The 19621-nt window shown below is 37.9% G+C and overlaps 1 protein-coding gene across 2 annotated transcripts in view; it reads left to right on the top strand.

The window, feature by feature from the left end:
• pax7a (paired box 7a) overlaps positions 1-19621 on the top strand; it is a 56697-nt gene that overhangs the window by 19947 nt on the left and 17129 nt on the right. For both annotated transcript variants that reach the window (XM_026275167.1, XM_026275168.1), the window contains exons 5-7: positions 1853-2052; positions 9525-9690; positions 11341-11537. In XM_026275167.1, coding sequence (XP_026130952.1) covers positions 1853-2052; positions 9525-9690; positions 11341-11537 — 563 coding nt within the window. The remainder of the gene's footprint in view (positions 1-1852; positions 2053-9524; positions 9691-11340; positions 11538-19621) is intronic.

Here is a 19621-nt window from a genome sequence, read left to right on the forward strand (position 1 = left end):
CTGGTCTGGAGACTGTAGCAGTTCGGTGCGTCTTGAAGCAGTTGCATTGCGGAAGGGAGTGTTTCTTCTATTGTTGATGTAGTTGCACCAAATACTTGCACATGCACCAAGAGGAATGAATGTGTGAATAAATAAGGCCCTAGTTTGTTTTGTAATTTCCATGTACTTCCACATGCAACAAAAAATAATGCATTTGCTGATATGCAAGTATGCCCAGATTTTGGGTCTTTTTAATGACAACTGGCATATTTTGACAAGCCACCATAATTGAAACATACCTAGAAGAACGTATGTGTAAATACACCAGACCATAGCTTGCTATGCAGTTACCTGGTTTAAAAACAATATATAGGTGTTTTTCTTTGTCTTTTTCTACGAACTTCCACATGCACCAAGAAGAATGCATTTGTTGATACCCAACATAGTTACTCACCCAGAGTTGGGTTCTTTATATATATTTAAAGAAAAAGAATGCATGTATGGATATGCAAGCATGCAGAAACACACTTGCACGCCTGCAGTTTGGTTCCTTTTCTTGTTGCTAGTTGCATTACGCTGGGGATTTGTTTTTCCCCTATTGTCAGTTTCAAGTGCACATGCATACTTGCACATGCACCAAGAAGAATACATTCGCTGATACGCACGGACATATTTGCACGCTCATACACACACTAGCACACTCCCACAAGCCTTTTTGTAAACTCTTTTCCTGGCAGCCTATAAGCCGTAGAAGAGGAATGGCAGATGGGAGTTTGAGAGAGATGATCAGGCTCCGGTCTGGCAGAAGAAAATGGAGATGCAGGAAAACTTGTGTGAAGTGGTCCAAGGTGCAGGAACCTGCTGATCAGCAGTGGGCAGAGAGTGCGCACGATGGCTCAAAGGAGATTTGTCTCCATCGTGGCAGCTGTGGCGTTGCGGGGGAAGGAGCTCGGAGCCCTTCTTTCTGTCTTTCCCCCATGGATGATGCAAGACCAGAGGGCCTGGAGCAAGACTCAAGCTACCCTGCTTGTTAGCACTCATGTGTTTTAAGAAAGCAAATGTGAAAGTGTGATTTTTGTGACAGGACCTTTCACGAGCTTTCTGCTGCCATGAATAGATATACAGAGGTGGCTCACAAAAAAAGTATGATGCAATTTTAGAATCAATTATCATGGTAATGTATTTCAGTAATATATCTTAACACACTCCATATCTCTCCTTACAAACACTCCTCTTGGCTCGGTTGTAGTAGTGTTTGTCTTTGTGCCAGGGAAATGCTCCTCTGGCTAAAATGCAAACTGCCAACTGCGATCTGCACTTGTCTTTGACTGTGTGCCTGAAAAAAAGTAATGTAAGATATGTTGTAATATATTTTGAACACTAGCTTGAAACACAAAGAGAGGGATTCAATGGCCCAGAAGTCTCATACATTCTTATTTCAAACACTTGCTCTTAGGAGCTAGCCCCAGGCCGCTACAGAGAGAATAAGGCGGACGTGCTAGAGCAAGGTGTCTGGTGTAGATTAACCTAACCCTCACAGTTACGTCCCCCAGGCCTCTCCAGGGCTCAGTGGCAGGATTATGTATCTGAAGACTTCTCACATATGAATAAGACCCAATAAAATGGTATCTAGGGCTCCATTGACACGTTGAGATAACGGAAGCATTAATATTGCCGTGATAGCTGGTCTCGGCTTTCAGGAACATTTTCCGTTGACAAATTCGCGGTGTGTCGCCGTATTGGTGACAGCTGAAATTTTCAATTGCTGTACATATTGAATTTTTAAAAATAACTTGCCATTTTGTAAAGCATCCGAGACTTGGTGCTGATGTTCAAAGCCTCTCAAAGACTTATTTCCAAACTGTGTACGCAGGTAACCGTACAGATGATGGCTCGGATGTGGAGTCGGAGCCAGACCTGCCCCTGAAAAGGAAACAGAGACGCAGCCGTACCACCTTCACAGCGGAGCAGCTGGAAGAGCTCGAGAAGGCCTTTGAGAGGACGCACTACCCTGACATCTACACTAGAGAGGAGCTTGCACAGAGGACTAAACTGACAGAGGCTCGTGTACAGGTGGGATACGCTCATTTGCACAGATACTGCTTCTCCTGCATGGTTTCGCAATTGCAATTGACCTTGAATTAGTATCTCATTGGCTTTTAGACGTCCTGTTGGAGTTATTTCTTCTCTTGTCATCTAGATGCCTAGATGGTGTTTGTTATATTTATTTACTCAGCGTAGACTAATTGTTTGACCTCCCCTCCCCTCCGGGAGTACATCACTCTTGGTCAGATGACAGTTGGAGCCCTGCCTTATTGCTTTCACCCCTAGTCTTCGGGACGCTTCCTGACAGTTTGTGAACCCTGTAGTTTTATGTAACATCGCAAAGCAAATACAGTAGAATTATAGCAGCAGCTGCACTCTGAGCTAGTGTGAGACTAAAAGAAGGATGGGGGGGAAAGAGAAGGGAAGAAAGAAGAACAGACAAAATGCATTCCTGATGGATTTCTCATCTCTTCTCTTGGCCGGCGATCGCTTCCCAGCACTTGAAAGCTGGCCGCTACTTGTAAATCCCTCTACATATCAGAAAGGATCCCTCTGGTTCTCTCTGGGGACTCTCTTCACTGACAACAACATTAATCAATCAAGCACTTGTAAAAGATTCGGCAAGGTGGGGGTATGGGGTCTAGGTCTCTCCAAACTCTCATCCTCACTTCGCCGTCTGTAGATCCCGCACTGTACCTAGCTTGGGCTCCTTACCGGAACATACTCATCAGCAGGACAACTGATTTAACATATGTCTTTGTCTGTTTCTGAGCATTCAAGGAAGAAGATGTGGCTAAATGGTTGCTTCCTCACTCTTGGGAGAATTTTGAGAGATATATGCTATGCTTGTTTTCGCGCAATATTTCACACATGATGTATTTAGGGAACCGACTTGCATTGATTGTAGGTTTATGTCTGGTAAGCTCTGGTGTATGTAAAAACATTCATTATTGCTTAAACAGCATCACAAAAGATATAAGTGTCTTGGGGGTTTAGAAAGGGAAAGCCCAGAGTTAAACAACTAGAACTCTACCATCCATATTAGCTGTGATAATAATGGACATAAGACCAAGGGTGTGAAAAAACACCTCTAATTGGTCAGTGAAAAATAACTTGCCCGTCAAACACAAGTGTCTTCTGTTCCAGCACGTTTCGGCAACCGATAAGCCACATTTGTAGGTCAATTGTGCATTTCTTGGCCTGCAAGAATTCCCCGGGGGTGCTTGGTGTATTTTTGGTTACTGATGTAAATGACAAGAGATAGGACCCAAAGAAAACTTTGAACAAGGCAGAATAACCAAAAGGACACATCTCCCCCCTCTCGCATAATAGGGCTAAAGAGATATCATGTGAAAAGCTGAGGTATTTGAGTCTTGGATATAATTTGTTAATGCAGTTTTTCTCATAATCTAATTCTGGAACACTTTGAAAGTCTCCAAAGGTCAACTCAAACTGAATCTTCCAAAAAGGTCACCCTTAAAAAAAAGTGAGTCTGGTTAAGCACAGTAAATACTGGCCATGGGTCTTCAATGTTATTCTCTGCTTGGTTTAGTGTTAAGGGGGGATTGTGGCATTTCTCTGTAAAGTCTATTGTGAAAGTTCTTCTCCTCCCCAAAGCAGCACCCCACTACACCAAAATGTGGATTTCATGTGTGGTTTTGCCATTGACTTTTTTAACTGTTAAAGGAGTCAGTCTGGTATAGTACTTACATAGATTTACTCATAAAAGTGCAGTTCATCGTAGCTCATACTTTGACCTCCTATTGGACTGACATAAAAGGGTATTTGATAATGCATTTAACCCACCCAAAAACACTAATTCAACGAGGTGTCAGAGTTTGGCACAAGAACCAACAAGACATTCTAGGGCTCATACATGCCAATTTATGGCAGCTGCTTTGGCAGAGACTTTTTCGAGTGTTCTAATAAAATATGACATGCTGTTTCATAGAAGGAATGCAGGTCTTCTTCATGCAGTTACCATTAAGGGTGTTTCACAGAAGTTCCCACTGGTCTGGCTTTGGGGATGTCGGCAGATTTCTGTATAGAGATTCCTACCAGGCAAGAACGAGACCAGACCTTTGGCCTGGTTGGTGACCTGCTCCACCACAGCTGTGCAGACTCATCCGGCAGATGTCACTTTAGTGTGGTGTGGAGAAGAGGGCACTGGGGTGAGACAGGGGCCAAAAGAGGGGCCTCTCCACCCCTGGATCATCAACTCCAGAGCGTGTTAGACAGCCCTCCTTCTGCAGTCTTGGGGCAATGAGTTTTAGCTAACATTTTTGTTGATCTCCATCCTAATCATCTTCACCAAGACTTAAGCACATCCAGTTGCCTCAGCGTTCCTCAGATCCACTGCAGTTCTATTGGACAAATCAGTTACCACAATCCATATCGCACACAGACCAGTTTCATTTTAGTTGGATGGTAGCCACTATGTTAAAGGGTTGTGACAGGGATATGTCGCCTAGCAGAGTCTTTCTCCCTGTGGCTTCAAAGTCCTGCTGTTTTACATCCACGAGGTGAATGAGTACCACATAAATGCCATGTGACATCTGAGAACGTCGAGCCACCAGTCAGACTATTAGTGGAACGAGAGATGTTTGCAGACTGTTCTAAGTGTTAGCTAGGTGAAACAAGGGGAGAGATTTCAACCGGTGCTAAAAACAAAGTGGACAGTGGCAGAAAGGCTGGTGGTTGCTATAAATCATCCACGATGGGTAAATTGCATTCTGTTCTTATTCATTCTGAAGTTTTTAAGAGGTTATGGCGGCTCCACTTCAGTTAGCAGTCATAAGAGAGCCGCGCCGTTGGCTCGTGTTCCTCCTTTCTGACATAGACTGTCTTTCACAAGGAGTTTGCATTTTTGAATGCAGCTATTATAGTTAGCAGAGTCTAATAAGGTGGAAATATTTTCTCTTCTTTTATGAAGAGTAGATATCAATTTGGCAGGAAGTTAGCTTTTCTGTACCTGTGAGTTGTGTGTTTTAATGTTTAACATTGTTGTGCTAGCTGACTAAAAAAGGGGAGGATGTGTAGGTCATAATATGGCAGAAGATATTTCACATATAAAGTGCACAGAATAGATTTATCAAAAATAAATTGACAGGAAGACATGATGATTTGACTATTAATGCAGTTTGCAAAGATATTATATTTTGATGTTGTCCCTTTATGGTTTCTCTGCAGTTTTTATAATATATACCCCAGTAAAATAGTACTATATTTAAAATGTACTTGTACACTTGCAATAATTCCACTTTAGCAAAATCAAATATAATTCAGTGTATATTTAGTTGGACTTCAGCAATATTTCCACACAATTAAAGTGCATTAAGTAGACAGATAATTGCTCTGATTTAGCTGAAAGTACAATTTATAGTATATGTAGCATGAAATAAATGTATTTCAAATACATTTCAGTATATTTATCTTTCACTAGGGTACTTTATACGCCAGCTATTTCTGTGGCAATATTCCATATAATATTTCATCAATTCCTTGCACCCTGAGACCAGAAAAATGCGAGAAAAAAATAAAAAATAAAATCCCATCCAGCCCAACAGGCAACTCTGTTTCTGAGAGTCTTAGCTTGTGCACCATAAAAGAATAAATAGGATTTATGAAGACTGTAGAGAGCAAAATTGTTGCAATGCATCAGTGAGAATGTTCTAACAGTTTCGCATTATTAGAATTTAAATGACTTTCTTTTAGCCGCTTTGTGTTTGTTGATTCTTATCTAAGTAATCCCAGTCTCCTTTTTGCAATTCGCGTTAATGTTAATTAGCATAGCGCCAGACGGGGAGAAAGAGAGTGAGAGAATTCAAGCGGGCTACAGAAGAAAGAGAAAAAAATGATTGTTTGATGCAGTCAACGCATTGCTTGTTAGACTGAAGTTGGTTAAATCATATTTGTATGTATGAAAACAGATGTCGCCCTTGTTTAATGTTTATTCCTTTGAAACATGAGGTGAATGGCCTGAAACCTTTTAAAAGCATCCCTTAATAACATTTGCCTTAAGAAGAAACAGGTTTCAGTGGAGACTGTTGCTGTGTCCAACACTATCTTGGATTTACGGGCGACTGTTTGCAATGACTTATTGACTGCACACAGCGCTCTCACAAACAAGGGACTTGCGGTGCAAGGAATCTCCTGTAAAAGACAGGAATTAGAAACATTGTGCATGTGCACACAGGTTTATTGCGTTTCTCCATGACAGGTGTGTGTTGTACACATAAATCTCCATAGATTGCTGCATTGGACAAAGGGACAGCTTTGAGTCCAGGCGTTGCGCCAACTTTTGGTTTATAGTCCGTAATGATTGATACAAATGCACATATGATCAGACAAACACACACAGTCTCTCACACACTTTACAACTGAAGGTGTGCCGAAGCTAATTATTGAACTTTGATTGATTTAAAATGAGGTAGTGCATTCAAAAATGATCATTCACTTTCCATTTCAACCTGACTTACATCTGCAGTATCAAAATAAGAAGCAATATTGCATCCTATTGACTTTAACTGACATTGGTGTTTAAAAGACAATTAATAATCAGTGATATTATCAGATGAAAATGAACCAAATTGAACTGAATAATGAGACTATTGTCTTCTGTAGAGCTGTTGTACAGCTGAATAGAATTTGTTTCACAATTGGTGAACTTTGCAGCGCTAACAGTGTTATTAAACTGAACTAAAACAATATGCAATATTTTATCGATTTAACACTTATACTATCAGATAAGAACAAAACTTGAACTAAACTGAGCTAAATAATGACACTTTTGTCTGCTTTACAGCTAAAATGTAATGTAAAAAAAAGTGCTAATGTATTCAAATGCATGCTCAAACATTAACCAAGCTAACCCAGAAAACAGACTCACACACACATAATCTCAGCAAGGCACTATGATGACACATCCCTCTGTGCTATGAAACAGAACTGTATTTATTTAGGCATATTGTGCTTAATGTTTAACTTAATAGAGTTAACTCGTGCACCTCTGTGACGCCACGTTGCTTTCAAAAGCAGCAAATTCACTTAGACAGATATGCTTCACTGGCTGCCGGTGTGATTAAGGCAGACGGGAGTCTTCACCGAGCACATGGTAAAGCCACAAGATCTGCTGGCTGCGTGGTAACTGCTCAGACCACAGGGATGCAGGCAGCTCTCTGGCAATAATGTATCCCAAATCTCTTTATGAATTGTCATAGCATTATGCATCTTACAGATTGTGTTGTAATGCATGTGCAGAGATTAGTTCATGCGTTGAGGATGAGAGATTGAACAAAAAGCCAGAGAAGAAACAAGCCAGTATTTAAAGCGATAATAGTTTATTTTCTGAACACACCATTCAGTAAAAACCCTGAGAATACTGATAGGAATTAAACTGTTAAGTTTTTCCTGTAGTGTCTTCAGTGAATGCCAGCCAGTGCTATGAACTATGTAATGTTCCTCGCTGATGTCACAGAAGTATGTTTCGGCAGAAGAAAGAAGGTAGAGGCCATCAGGGTGAAAGGATGAAGGAGTGGAGAGCAGGGTTCAGAGGTCAAAGGTCAGGAGGCACAGTGGAGAGGGACACTTTTTAGTTTGTGGAGAAAGGAGATCAGCGTTCTTCTATTCTTCATAACCTGTTTGCATGATTCCTAGTAGAAGATCCGTTCGAATCCCAGCACATGCATTTCCTGAGCTCCTTCAGGATACTAGGCCATCCTTTTCACTGTCTACGACACCAGGTTTAGGCTCAGGATGGGCAGAGGGGGCAAAGCCCCTCCTCCTAAACCCTTTGAGAGGATGACAGTCAGGTGGGGGTTTCACTTTCCGAAAGCGCAAGAAAGAGCGATTGGAACCCGACGCTTGACAGATGGGTAAGAGTCATCTTTAGTCGCATCAAACGCTGGTTAGCCATTGAAGTCATCTGAAAGAGATGCTAGCTGTTAGTGGCCTGACAGTTTTGCACATGGACAATGTAAGCAACGCTTTGTAAGAAAGAGCCAGCGAGTGTGTGTATGTGTGTGTGTGTGTTTTGTAGATCATGTCTACGGTGTCGTTGCATCAGAATAGAGTGTGTCCTTGTGTGCGTACCATGAAAGTGGAGCTCTTAAAGGCACATTTAAAAAGGGACGCCCACTCTTTGTGGACACTTTTCAGTCTGGTGAATTGAGAGGCCTTTGTCCCCACCTTTCATCTGGATGCACAATAGACCGGCCCGTTTTAAACACAACGCTAGATGAACTGCCCTGACAGTGTATTAAACGCGGATGAATTCCCAGTGCATGGCAGAGATCAATGTCCTCCAACCTTTCACATACACAGGGCTCCGGTCTTGTTCCTGTGAAATAGAGCGGGCTGCTTTCAGAGACGCTAATTATATTCATGTTTTGATGGAAGAGATGCCTCCATTTAAAATGTGCAAATTGTATTATTTTTAAGACGACTGTCTGAAGTCAGTCTGGTTTGAATGGCCATTTATTTTGGTCTGACTAAAGTAAAAAAGTATTTTAACACTGAAAAAAAAAAAACAATGAACAAATGCATTTCAATTATGTAGACACAGCATGTTTCTTTCTTTTGTCATTTTAGTGCTTCTAATGGTGGAAAGCCTGCTGTTTTAATAATATAGGTCCTTAGTTTGTTTAAAAATATATATCTCATATCTTAGTCTTTGACAAGCTACAAAAGCCAAACATTTCATGCAAGTTTTGTAGCTTGATATGAATTAGTCAACGCTATCTCGCGACCAATTCGTATGTATTTTACGAGGTGGCTTATTCGTACGAATTTGTACGACCTCACTCGTACGATTTTATAAGATTTGTCTAAACCCCAGTGACGGATAGGTTTAGGGGCGGGGTTAGGTGTAGGTAATTCGTACAAATTCATACGAATTGTGCAACTCGTAAAATACATACGATTTGGCAACAATCGTATGAATTTGTACGAGTGTGGTCGTACGAATTCGTACGAATAAGCCAACTTGTGAAAAATGTACGAATTGCCGTGAGATCGGGTTGGAAGTAGTATGTTAAAGATGTGACAGATGTCTTTGTGTGTACGTGTCCATGTGTATCAGACAACACCGCTCCAGTAAAAGTCCTCTAGACTCTCTTTAAAGTGTCCGACAGGTAGATAAACATACTCAAGATGTGGAGGAGATGTCTGTGGAGATGTGTGGGCTACCTCTGACCTGTTTACGACCTCTCGTCTCTGATGGCAGCCCAGAGCGGCCTATTTAAACAGATCACAGCTTTAGCCACTTAACTAGAACAACAGGGACCTCAACATGTGCTAAAAGGCAGTTTCCCATGAGGACACACTCTCTGCCACACACATGCCCATGAACCTGTCTGGAAGACTGCTGAGCGCTTTCAACTGCATGTGTATGTGAATGAAATCACGCTTAGAAAGGGATATTTGTCTCTGCTCAATTGTCAGTCTCCTTTTAAATAATAAAATTTAAATAAAAATAACATTTTATTTCCATCTTTTATTAGGTCTGGTTTAGCAACCGAAGAGCAAGATGGCGCAAACAGGCAGGAGCAAATCAGCTGGCAGCATTCAACCACTTGTTGCCTGGAGGGTTTCCTCCAGCTGGCATGCCAACCTTATCTACCTATCAGCTTCCAGAGTCAACGTATCCCAGCACCACTCTCTCGCAAGGTACAGTAACCCATGAACCTCTATAGAAGAACACTACCATTCCAAAGGTTTTTCTTTTTGTTTTTCTTTTAGCAAGGATGCATTAAATTGATCAAAGTGACAGTAAAGTCATTTACAATGAATTTGATTTCAAATATACACTGTTTCTCTGAACTTTCTATTCATCAAAGTATCCTAACAAAAGGTGTATCACAGTTTCCACAAAAAAAAATATTAAGCAGCACAACTGTTTTTCATAATAAGCATCAAATCAGCATATTAAAACCCCTTTACTGTCACCCCGTCCCGATTACGGGACACCTATGTTTACTTCACTATATTACAATCAAATCTAATCTAATCTAATCTTGACAAACTATACATCTTTGGAAAGGTCTAAGACTCCCAAATATATATTTTACCAATGTTTTTTTTTTTTTAAATTATGTAGGAAAATAATAAATAATATTATTCAATTTTAATAATAATAATAGATCAATTTTTGACGAGAGTGCACAGGACAGGAGTTTTGACCTTTGCTTAAAAAAAGACTTCTTCATTGCCTTTTTCTCTATCACATTTTAGAAATCATCAGAAGTTATATATCAACTGAAAACTTAAAATTTCAAAATTCATTCTTTAAAAACCATTTTAAAATCAGAAATTGCATTACCATGTAAATGGTACATCAATATCATGTTACAAAATATTTTCAGTCATGAATTATACACATTTTGGTTTGTATCATGCACATTAAAGCCTATCTTCAAAAACGTGGGTGACAGTTAAGGGGTTAAAATGAGTTAAATTGTAATAATTTTTCCCAGTATAATTTTTTTTTTTACTGCACTTTTGATCAAATAAATGTAGCCTTAGTAAACATAATAGACTTTCAAAAACATAAAATACGATATGACCATCTTTAATGTTTAGAACGACAGTGTATAACCCTGCAATAAATAAATAAGATGAGTTATTATTATTATAAAAAAATTAAAAGTGCTTAAAAAATGCAGTACTGCTGAAGTGGTACAATGGTGTCAGATGATCATAAACATTAACCACATTCTTTGCAACATCATGGTGCATATCCAAAACAATATGGTGTTACCACAGTACCAGATCCAAAACGTTCCCGGTATCAGTAACACTTTAGATTAGGGAACACCATTCACTATTAATAAGTTGCTTATTACCATACATATACGAGCATATTAACTGTTTAATAGTACTTATAAAGCAAATTTTAATGCATAGCCATAATCTACTACAACAAGTATCAATAAGCAATAAAATCTGAATTTGTTGAGGGAAAACTCTGATAACACTTTACTTAAAGACTTTAGGTATTATGCATTATAAGGTTTCATTAAAGTGTATAATGCATTGTAATTATCATAATGTGTGTTGTATTACACTAGATCTTGTAAGTGTTATAATGTATAACTGTGACTACAATGATTCATGAGATTGTACAGTTCATTCTAAGGTGCATTGAAAGACATAATTAATGCATTAAAAATACTTTTAACATGCATTATAGATAAGGCTTTACGTAAAGTGCTTCCAAAACTCTTATAATCTAAAGTGTATTACTCTATTAAAAGCATTTGGATACTTAGTGATAGACTGATGCGATTAGGTTTCACCGTCTCTGTGTTTGTGTTTCAGATGGCAGCAGTACGCTGCACCGGCCGCAGCCTCTGCCTCCTTCTTCCATGCACCAGGGTGGACTCTCAGCTGACAGTAGCTCTGCCTACTGCCTCTCATCCAACCGCCACTCCTTCTCCAGCTATTCAGAGACTTTTATGAGCCCGTCAGCTTCAAGCAACCACATGAATCCCGTGAGCAACGGCCTTTCGCCACAGGTTAGTGCAGAGGCCTCTTTCTAAAGTGAGAACGATGAATGGTGCACTGAATGAACGGCAGCATGGTTCACAGATCAAGAGCCTTGTCGAGGCAAGCTAGCATCCGCTGCTTGTGTGGAAACTATTATGGAAAATAATTATTTTTCTTAGTTTGCTTATTTTTCATAGCTCGAAAACATTGTAATCATTCCCAAACCATATACTGTATTGATATTTACAGTATATCAGCAACCATTAAAATGAAACGGCTTTCACTTTACTTTCATAATGTGATGTATTCCAGAGTAAAAGCAGATAATAAGGAAGAAAAGTGCAGTAATATGGAACTTGATTTTGTATTTTGGAATTGACGGATCTTCTGAATATCTACAGTATATAGCTATTGGAGGGCATTTTTCCGAAAAATAGATTAAATACTGTCATGTCCATGTTGATCTTAAGGTTGATTTAGACTGTGTACACATTTAAATCTATATATTTTTGTGTTGGGGAAATTTTGTCAGTGAATATTTATGTGTGTACATGAAAGTGAGTAGGATTATTAGGTTTCTGTGATTATTTCTTGTCTGCGTGTGCTGTTTGGATTTGTGTTGCTGTGGATGTGTTTTCCCAGTTATCCTCATTGGTCCACATTAATGAGCATTTAGGTTGACTTTCTCCAGAAATGGCTCCATCTTAAATACCCACCATTAAAAAAATCATGCGTACTGATGTTAATCGCATGTAAGGAGTGAATTATACACAATTATCCATCAATACTGGGCAGTCTCGCCGACCCTCACCAACAAGATGTGGCTAACAAGCATAAAATAAGATTGAAATGGTGTGTAAAGAGTTGAAAATGAATTTCAATGCTGCATTTGTCCACAATTACCCTTTGGTTCACACGCGTTTTATTGGGGGTTTCCTTTTCTCTCCCCTGCTCTCTCAAAGCAGATTGAGAAACATTCTCAGTATTACCATCTTTTTTTCCAGAGAAGAAAGAATTAAGGATTTGGTGACAAAAAAGAGCTTTTCCCCTCGTAACTACAACGTCGGAAGGATAACATGGGCGTCTTACAGTGAGAGAGATTGTTAATCGTGGCACAGGGGCTTTGAGCACTAATGCCTTCGCTCCAAACCTCCGTAAATACCAGCAGACATGGAGGTCTTTTTCTATTAATGGGAGCATTTAACACTGGAGAGACGCTGCCTCTTGCTTCCTTCTCAGCTGCGCCTAAACACTTTCTCCTTATAAATAATGAATGTTTTTTTTGTCTAATGCCATGTATCAGGTCTGCAGGCTTTAAATGGAGAAAAAAAAATGATTTCAATTTTTTTTAGCATTAGATTTCTATATAATGCCACTTTTAAGTTTCATTTCTTGTTTTGATAGTTTGAGAGTTATGATAGTTCAGTTGGGCATACATATGAATTTCTTTACAAAAGAAAGAATAATTTAATGATTTTTTTTTTTTTAACCTACAGCCAAAAAAATTGTGAAAATACATTTCAGTAATGTTTAAAAAGCATTGCGCATTGTACCTGGGTGTGTTACTAAATATATATATATATATATATATATATATATATATATATATATATATATATATACATATATATATATATATATATATATACATATATATATATATATATATACATATATATATATATGTATATATATATATATATATATATATATATATATATGTATATATATATATATATATATATATATATATATATATATATATATACATATACATATATATATATATATATATATATATATATACATATATATATATATATATATATATATACATATATATATATATATATATATATATATATATATATATATATACATATATATATATATATATATATACATATATATATATATATATATATATATATATATATATATATATATATATATACATATATATATATATATACATATATATATATATATATATATATATATATATATATATATATATATACATATACATATATATATATATATATATATATATATATATATATACATATATATATATATATATATATATATATATATATATATATATATATATATATATATATACATATATACATACATACATACATATATATACATATATATATATACTGTATGTGTGTGTGCGTGTGTACTATTTTCCATTAATACCATAATCTTTTTTTTTATATTAATTTTAATATAACTTGTTAAAGGAAAATAGTAGCATAAATTATAATATTTTCAACACTTTTACATTTTTTTATATATTTTAATTTCCTTTTTTTTTTTTTTTTTTTTTGTGGGACCTCCCACTCTCTCTGTTTATAAAATAGATGTAACTTTTTGTGTCTTTTATCATTTTGCCATTTTATTTGCAGTTGTTTGGTAAAAGAAACCCATCTGTCCAGCAAGAAAAAAGTGGATCTGTTACAGTCAAACATCAGATGTCACCTTGCCTCCTGTGACATGGGCAAAAAATGTGTTTTTTATTTTTTAGATCAAAGATAACTCCTTTATATTGGAAGTTCACAGACAACACCTGTCTGGAGGAGATAGGCGCATGTGTTCGGACGAAAGACCTATTTCTCCTTACGTCTGCTGTTGATGGGCTACCAGTTGCTGGTAAAGATTGACCAAAATGTGGCGATTGGCTGTAAATGGGCTGTGGTGGCTGGTAATGGACTCCTGCTGATCTCAGCACAGGTGTTGGTGTAACCCATCCAGACAGAGTGCATTTTCCCATTACAGGCCAGTAGAAAAGCCATCCACCAGCAGTTGTTGTTGTTGTAGTCCTTGATTATAAGTTTAGGCTGGTCTGGGAGTGATGCAGTGTCAGATGGGGTCTATTAGGCATTGCTTGTCTGGTCTGTAGGTATGTTTTTGGGTTGAGGCGAGTCGTATCGCCCCATTTCATTTTGTCGCACAGCAGGTGATGGATAAGGACACATACTCTGGGAGATATCAGGGAAAACACTCTTTTTCCTTTCTTTCCTTTGGATAGAAGACATTTTTTGTTGGGAAAGACTGCTGGAGAACAAGTTTCCAATAGACAAACATTCTCCAGCTCTGTTTATAAGTTACATAATTATATATTTTGTCCCGATGACCCTTCAAATATCCATACCGATATAGCTAGTATCAATGTCTCAATGTCCTGTAACCAAGCAGAACATCTCTAATTGATGTAATCTAGAGAATAGAAGGCAGAAGTTTCCTGTTTGTCCGCAGATAAGGACAGATGGAGAACAGCAAGGACAGAGACTGAACGTGATGTCAGGTGCTCACGCTGGCTATTATGCCTCTCTAAATGGGTTTTTAAGAGTGGTCCTGGGAAATGTGTTGCTTGGCAGAGAGCTCTGAGGTGGATTCCACTGCTCGGCCTGACAGGGACACCTGCTGGGAGAGAGAGGAAAACAACATGCCTCTGCAGAGCCACAGACAGCTGTAATTATGAAAATTATAGAAAAATAATCATTTAAATGTGATTACATATATTAATACAATTTAATAAAACAAAGTGACAAATATATATATATATATATATATATATATATATATATATATATATATATATATATATATATATATATATAGTTGTTGTTGTTGTTGTTGTTGTTTAAATTATTAAAACGTAGTAAAATGTGTGTGAGTAAATGTGAGTGTGTTTGTGCTGTGGAATGAGGCTCTGCTCACGGACGGACAAATGGATGAGAGCGCAAGGCAGCGCACGAGCGGAGTTGGGTCTCGCCACCGGAGGGATCAGAGAGAAAAGCGGCGCTCACCCGAGCCTGCCTTTGATCCCTGTCCCCGGGCCTCCTCGCCTGCACCGTACCGCACAGCAGAGCGCGCGAACAGCAGCCCTCGCCAAGCGCGGCTCGCGACTGTCAGACAGAGATAAGCGCGGAGAAGCTTCAACCCTCTCCCTCTTCCATTAGTCCTCCCCTGAAAAAAGGGGATGAATTACGTTTAAGAACCCTGTGCTGGCGTCGACTAAAAAGGAAAGACACCTACCTCAGAAATTCCAAGTGCTCGCTTCTCTTGCCTTCTCCCTCGCCTCGCAGTTTTGACATGACATTAGGCACGTGAATATCAATGAGCCGCGGAGACTCGTGTAGTCCCACACATTATTAAAAACTTGTGCATTAAGCCGCAGACTGGGCACCGTGTCAGCTGGCAAGCTCTCCCGACGAACGAATCAAAGCGGATGAGCGCGCGGCATTTATCCGTACCCCGTGCGCTCGCGCCGCGAGAGGGGGAATTGACACTTAATAATTAGAAGCCATATTAAAACAGATACTGTTTATATTTGGCAGTAATGGAAAAGACCTATAAGAAGCTTTCAAAAAAAAAAAAAAAAAAAAAACAAGACCTGCTTGGCAGCTGCCAAGAACATCAGACAGCCAAAATCGTCGCCACGAGCAAAAAATAAATAAATAAATATAAAATAAACTGTAGTTTTGGTATAAGGTTTACGGTTCGAGTGTGTATGTTTTGTCTTTCTCCTGATGACAATGGAAAGTGATTGTGACTGTCTGAAGGCTAATATGTTCTAAACCTTTTCTTGGACACTCGTTTTGGCTGTAATTTAAATTTTTATGCACTGTAAAAAAAATAATAATAATAAAATAAATCAAAAATGCTATTCTTCTTCTTTCAAGAACATTTCCAAACTTTCAAACATGACTGATGCTCAAAACATTGTCTTGTTGAGGATAGGTGTGTTGTTACTTTCCTAATCATTCAGACAGACTTACAACTTTAGCTTGGTGGACAGTAAGAATCTATTAGATTACACTGAAGGTAGGATCTGAATATCATGGAGACTTCAAGAAACCACTCAGAGCATAAACAGCAGAGCAATGGAGTGAGTTTTACATTTTCTTTTTTTCTTTGTAAGTATAAAGGTTCAGTATTGGGATCTAATTCAAAGATTGTAGTTCAGAAAGAAGGCTTTGTATGATGCAACACACACAAGCGACTGTCGGGTGTTTGCAGAGGTGGTCAGTCTCATAAGATCAGGTCATGGATGCTCCACGCCTGTCTGTCTTCTCTAAACTCCATCTTTGGGTGCCCAGCAGTCACCCGTTGAGTCCAATGCCTACATCCTCTCTCATCTCAAAGAAAAAGAGTTTAATTTATTTATTTTGCTGCACTTTTTCCTTTAAGGCTGCTCTCTCTTCTGCCCTCCCTCTCCTTCCCCTGGAGAGGAAGATGCTTTTCCCGCCATTCAGATGAAAGGCTACGGCGGACAATAAAAATGCTATTTAAATGCAAGGCTGTTTGTATGCGGGTGAGAGATATTTTCCCCTGCCGAAAGTGAGCTGGCGCATCCTGATAAATGGCAAATATAAGGGAATGCGATTTACATTTATCTTGCAGAGGCAGCCAATATAAATTTCAGCAAATCCTAGAAGATAGGGATTTAAAGGAGGGAACGACTGAGACCAATTCATATGCCGTGTGTCCCACGCAACTGGAAATGCCTATAATATGGAGAATGGGGAGTGTATAGCCACGTATAAGTGCACCCTCACCGATCCTATCTTGTATGTCAATTACTTTTAGAGGCCACAGCATGCTGGACGACTTATTTATTGTTTTACCGGAGACCAAATCTGTTCAATTTTATGTAGTGTAATTGAACTTTTCTATTAAAACTTATTTATTAGTTCATTTTTTTTTCTCATATGGTGAGAAAGTCACACTTGAATATATTAATGTAAATACATTAGATAAAATATCATCAAACCAAGTGGCTTTTATTTTAAAATTAGCTTGGTTTGAAATGCTAAAATAAAAAGATGTAGTGTTGAGAATGACAATGTTTGTTTGATAGTTAATACACCTAATAAAAATCTGCAGACAATTCAAAGATGTGAAAATAAAGTGGCATTAATGAACATGAAAGATGCATGTTTTGATATTTAATGCAATTACATCATTATGTGATTTGAGTGTCTTTGCATTATATATAAACTGCCTTTTATTTAAAAAAAATTTTCTGTTTGAAATGGTAAAACAACAGAAGTAGTCTTGAAAACTAAATAGGTGAACAAGATACACATCCAGTAAAATCACCAAAACACAGCTGACTCAAAGACACTGTGCAAAAATGACTGCTGCGTATTTTGATATTTAATGCACTGACATATTTAGTGTGTCTGATTTGATGTGTCCAAATGTAGCTATACAATTAAAACATTATTTATGAAAAATTCCATTGCATTAGAGCAAATATCATAAGACGTGTATTTTATGTTTAGTTTGCAATGCTAAAATGACAGATGTGGTTCTTAAATCATATTGTGATGAACTATGGAGGAAAACTGACTTCACTCATCCACTACAAATCACCAAAACACAGCTGATTTAAAGACACCGTGGAAAAAGGATGAAGAAAAGGGATGTTACAGTGAAGAGAAGACATCCTTCAGCATCATTTGATATTTAATGCAATGACTTACAGACATGAAATCACACTTAGGCTTTTGAATAGCATGCATTAGTGTCTTTTATTGATGCAGTGATGTTGAATGTTAAGACAGTATCGTGTGAATGTCTGTTTGTTTGTGGTTATTGGATCGTGTTTCAATACTTTTATTGCTACAAGTCAAGTTTTATGACAAATGCTTAGGTGTATCAAGTTCAGAGGTATTTTCGCTTTCTTTTTGATTGCCGTCACTACAATTTATCGTCAGTGTAGTAAAAGTTGGTTTTTAACACCTATAAGCAGGTGAGGGGATTTTTTTTCCAGGTAACCTAGGCCCTCATAATCATGAGTTCACAGGTTAAGGGTTTGCAGGGTCATGGTGGGGTCATCGATAAGCCTCTTTGGTAGCTGTTGGCTTTTTGGATGTCGTCTTTGTGAAATGTGTGTCCTGTTAGTTCCACATGCCACTCTGACAGGTGCACCGTCATGATTAATACTACAATGAGCAGCGCTGCTCTAACTTTACCAAACTCAAAGCCCCAACCACACACATATCCACAGCCAAACACCAGCAACCTGCTGTCTGCTGTCTGAGCCACTCTGGCTGAGCCGCAGCATCATGGGACAGCTGTCTTCTTCGTCTCATATGCAGCATTCTTCTGGTCTCACCCACACAATGCAATTTATTTTCACAAATGTATCATCCACCAGATAAAATTTGTCAGTGTGCTTAAGTAAAGTGATTTGGGAAGCAGTATTATCAACGCTATCTCACGGCCAATTCGTACGTATTTTACGAGGTGGCTTATTCGTACGAATTTGTACGACCTCACTCGTACGACCTCACTCGTACGATTTTATACGATTTGTCTAAACCCCAGTGACGGTTAGGTTTAGGGGCTGTGTTAGGTGTAGGTCATTCGTACAAATTCATACGAATTGTGCAACTCGTAAAATACGTACGATTTGGCAACAATCATATGAATTTGTACGAGTGTGGTCGTACGAATTCGTACGAATAAGCCACCTTGCGAAAAATTTACGAATTGCCGTATATTGCCGAATTGGTATTATTCGTGCATGAAGCACAAACAGCCTGACATATGAAACAATACTCAAGTGTTCAAAATGGAAAAATTTATTGAACTTTTTTGAGAAAAGATGTGTTTTTGTTCAGTTTCACATTCAATACATCAGGCTTTTATGGTTCATATGGTATTGTATATTGAGATCTCATATGGATATCATACTATTCAGAGACCCATATTGTGCAAAATATGGTTTTGGTGCAAATGCTGATATTTATATGGATAAAAAAGTAAGATGAAATGTAAATCAATAAGATTAATTACATAAAAAAAATAATATTAGTTATGACTCTAAATCTCTCAACAATATGTCTTAGTAAAATAATATTTGAATGCTTAGTTTTATGACCAAAGATAGTTTAAGAACATATAAATGATGACTGAGAGATGAACAATTAATTCCCTCAAAAGCCTGATGATCACCTGACTGATGCTCACATTTGAACATGATTTAAAAAAAAGAGGCCTTAGAAATGTATCAAATATGAAACAGTAGGCTTTAAATGGTTTGTTATTAGTATTTGGGGTTTGTTAAAATCAATAACTCTGAATATAA

The sequence above is a fragment of the Carassius auratus genome, chromosome 11 (genome assembly GCF_003368295.1).
Source record: "Carassius auratus strain Wakin chromosome 11, ASM336829v1, whole genome shotgun sequence".
NCBI classification, from domain to species: Eukaryota; Metazoa; Chordata; class Actinopteri; order Cypriniformes; family Cyprinidae; genus Carassius; species Carassius auratus.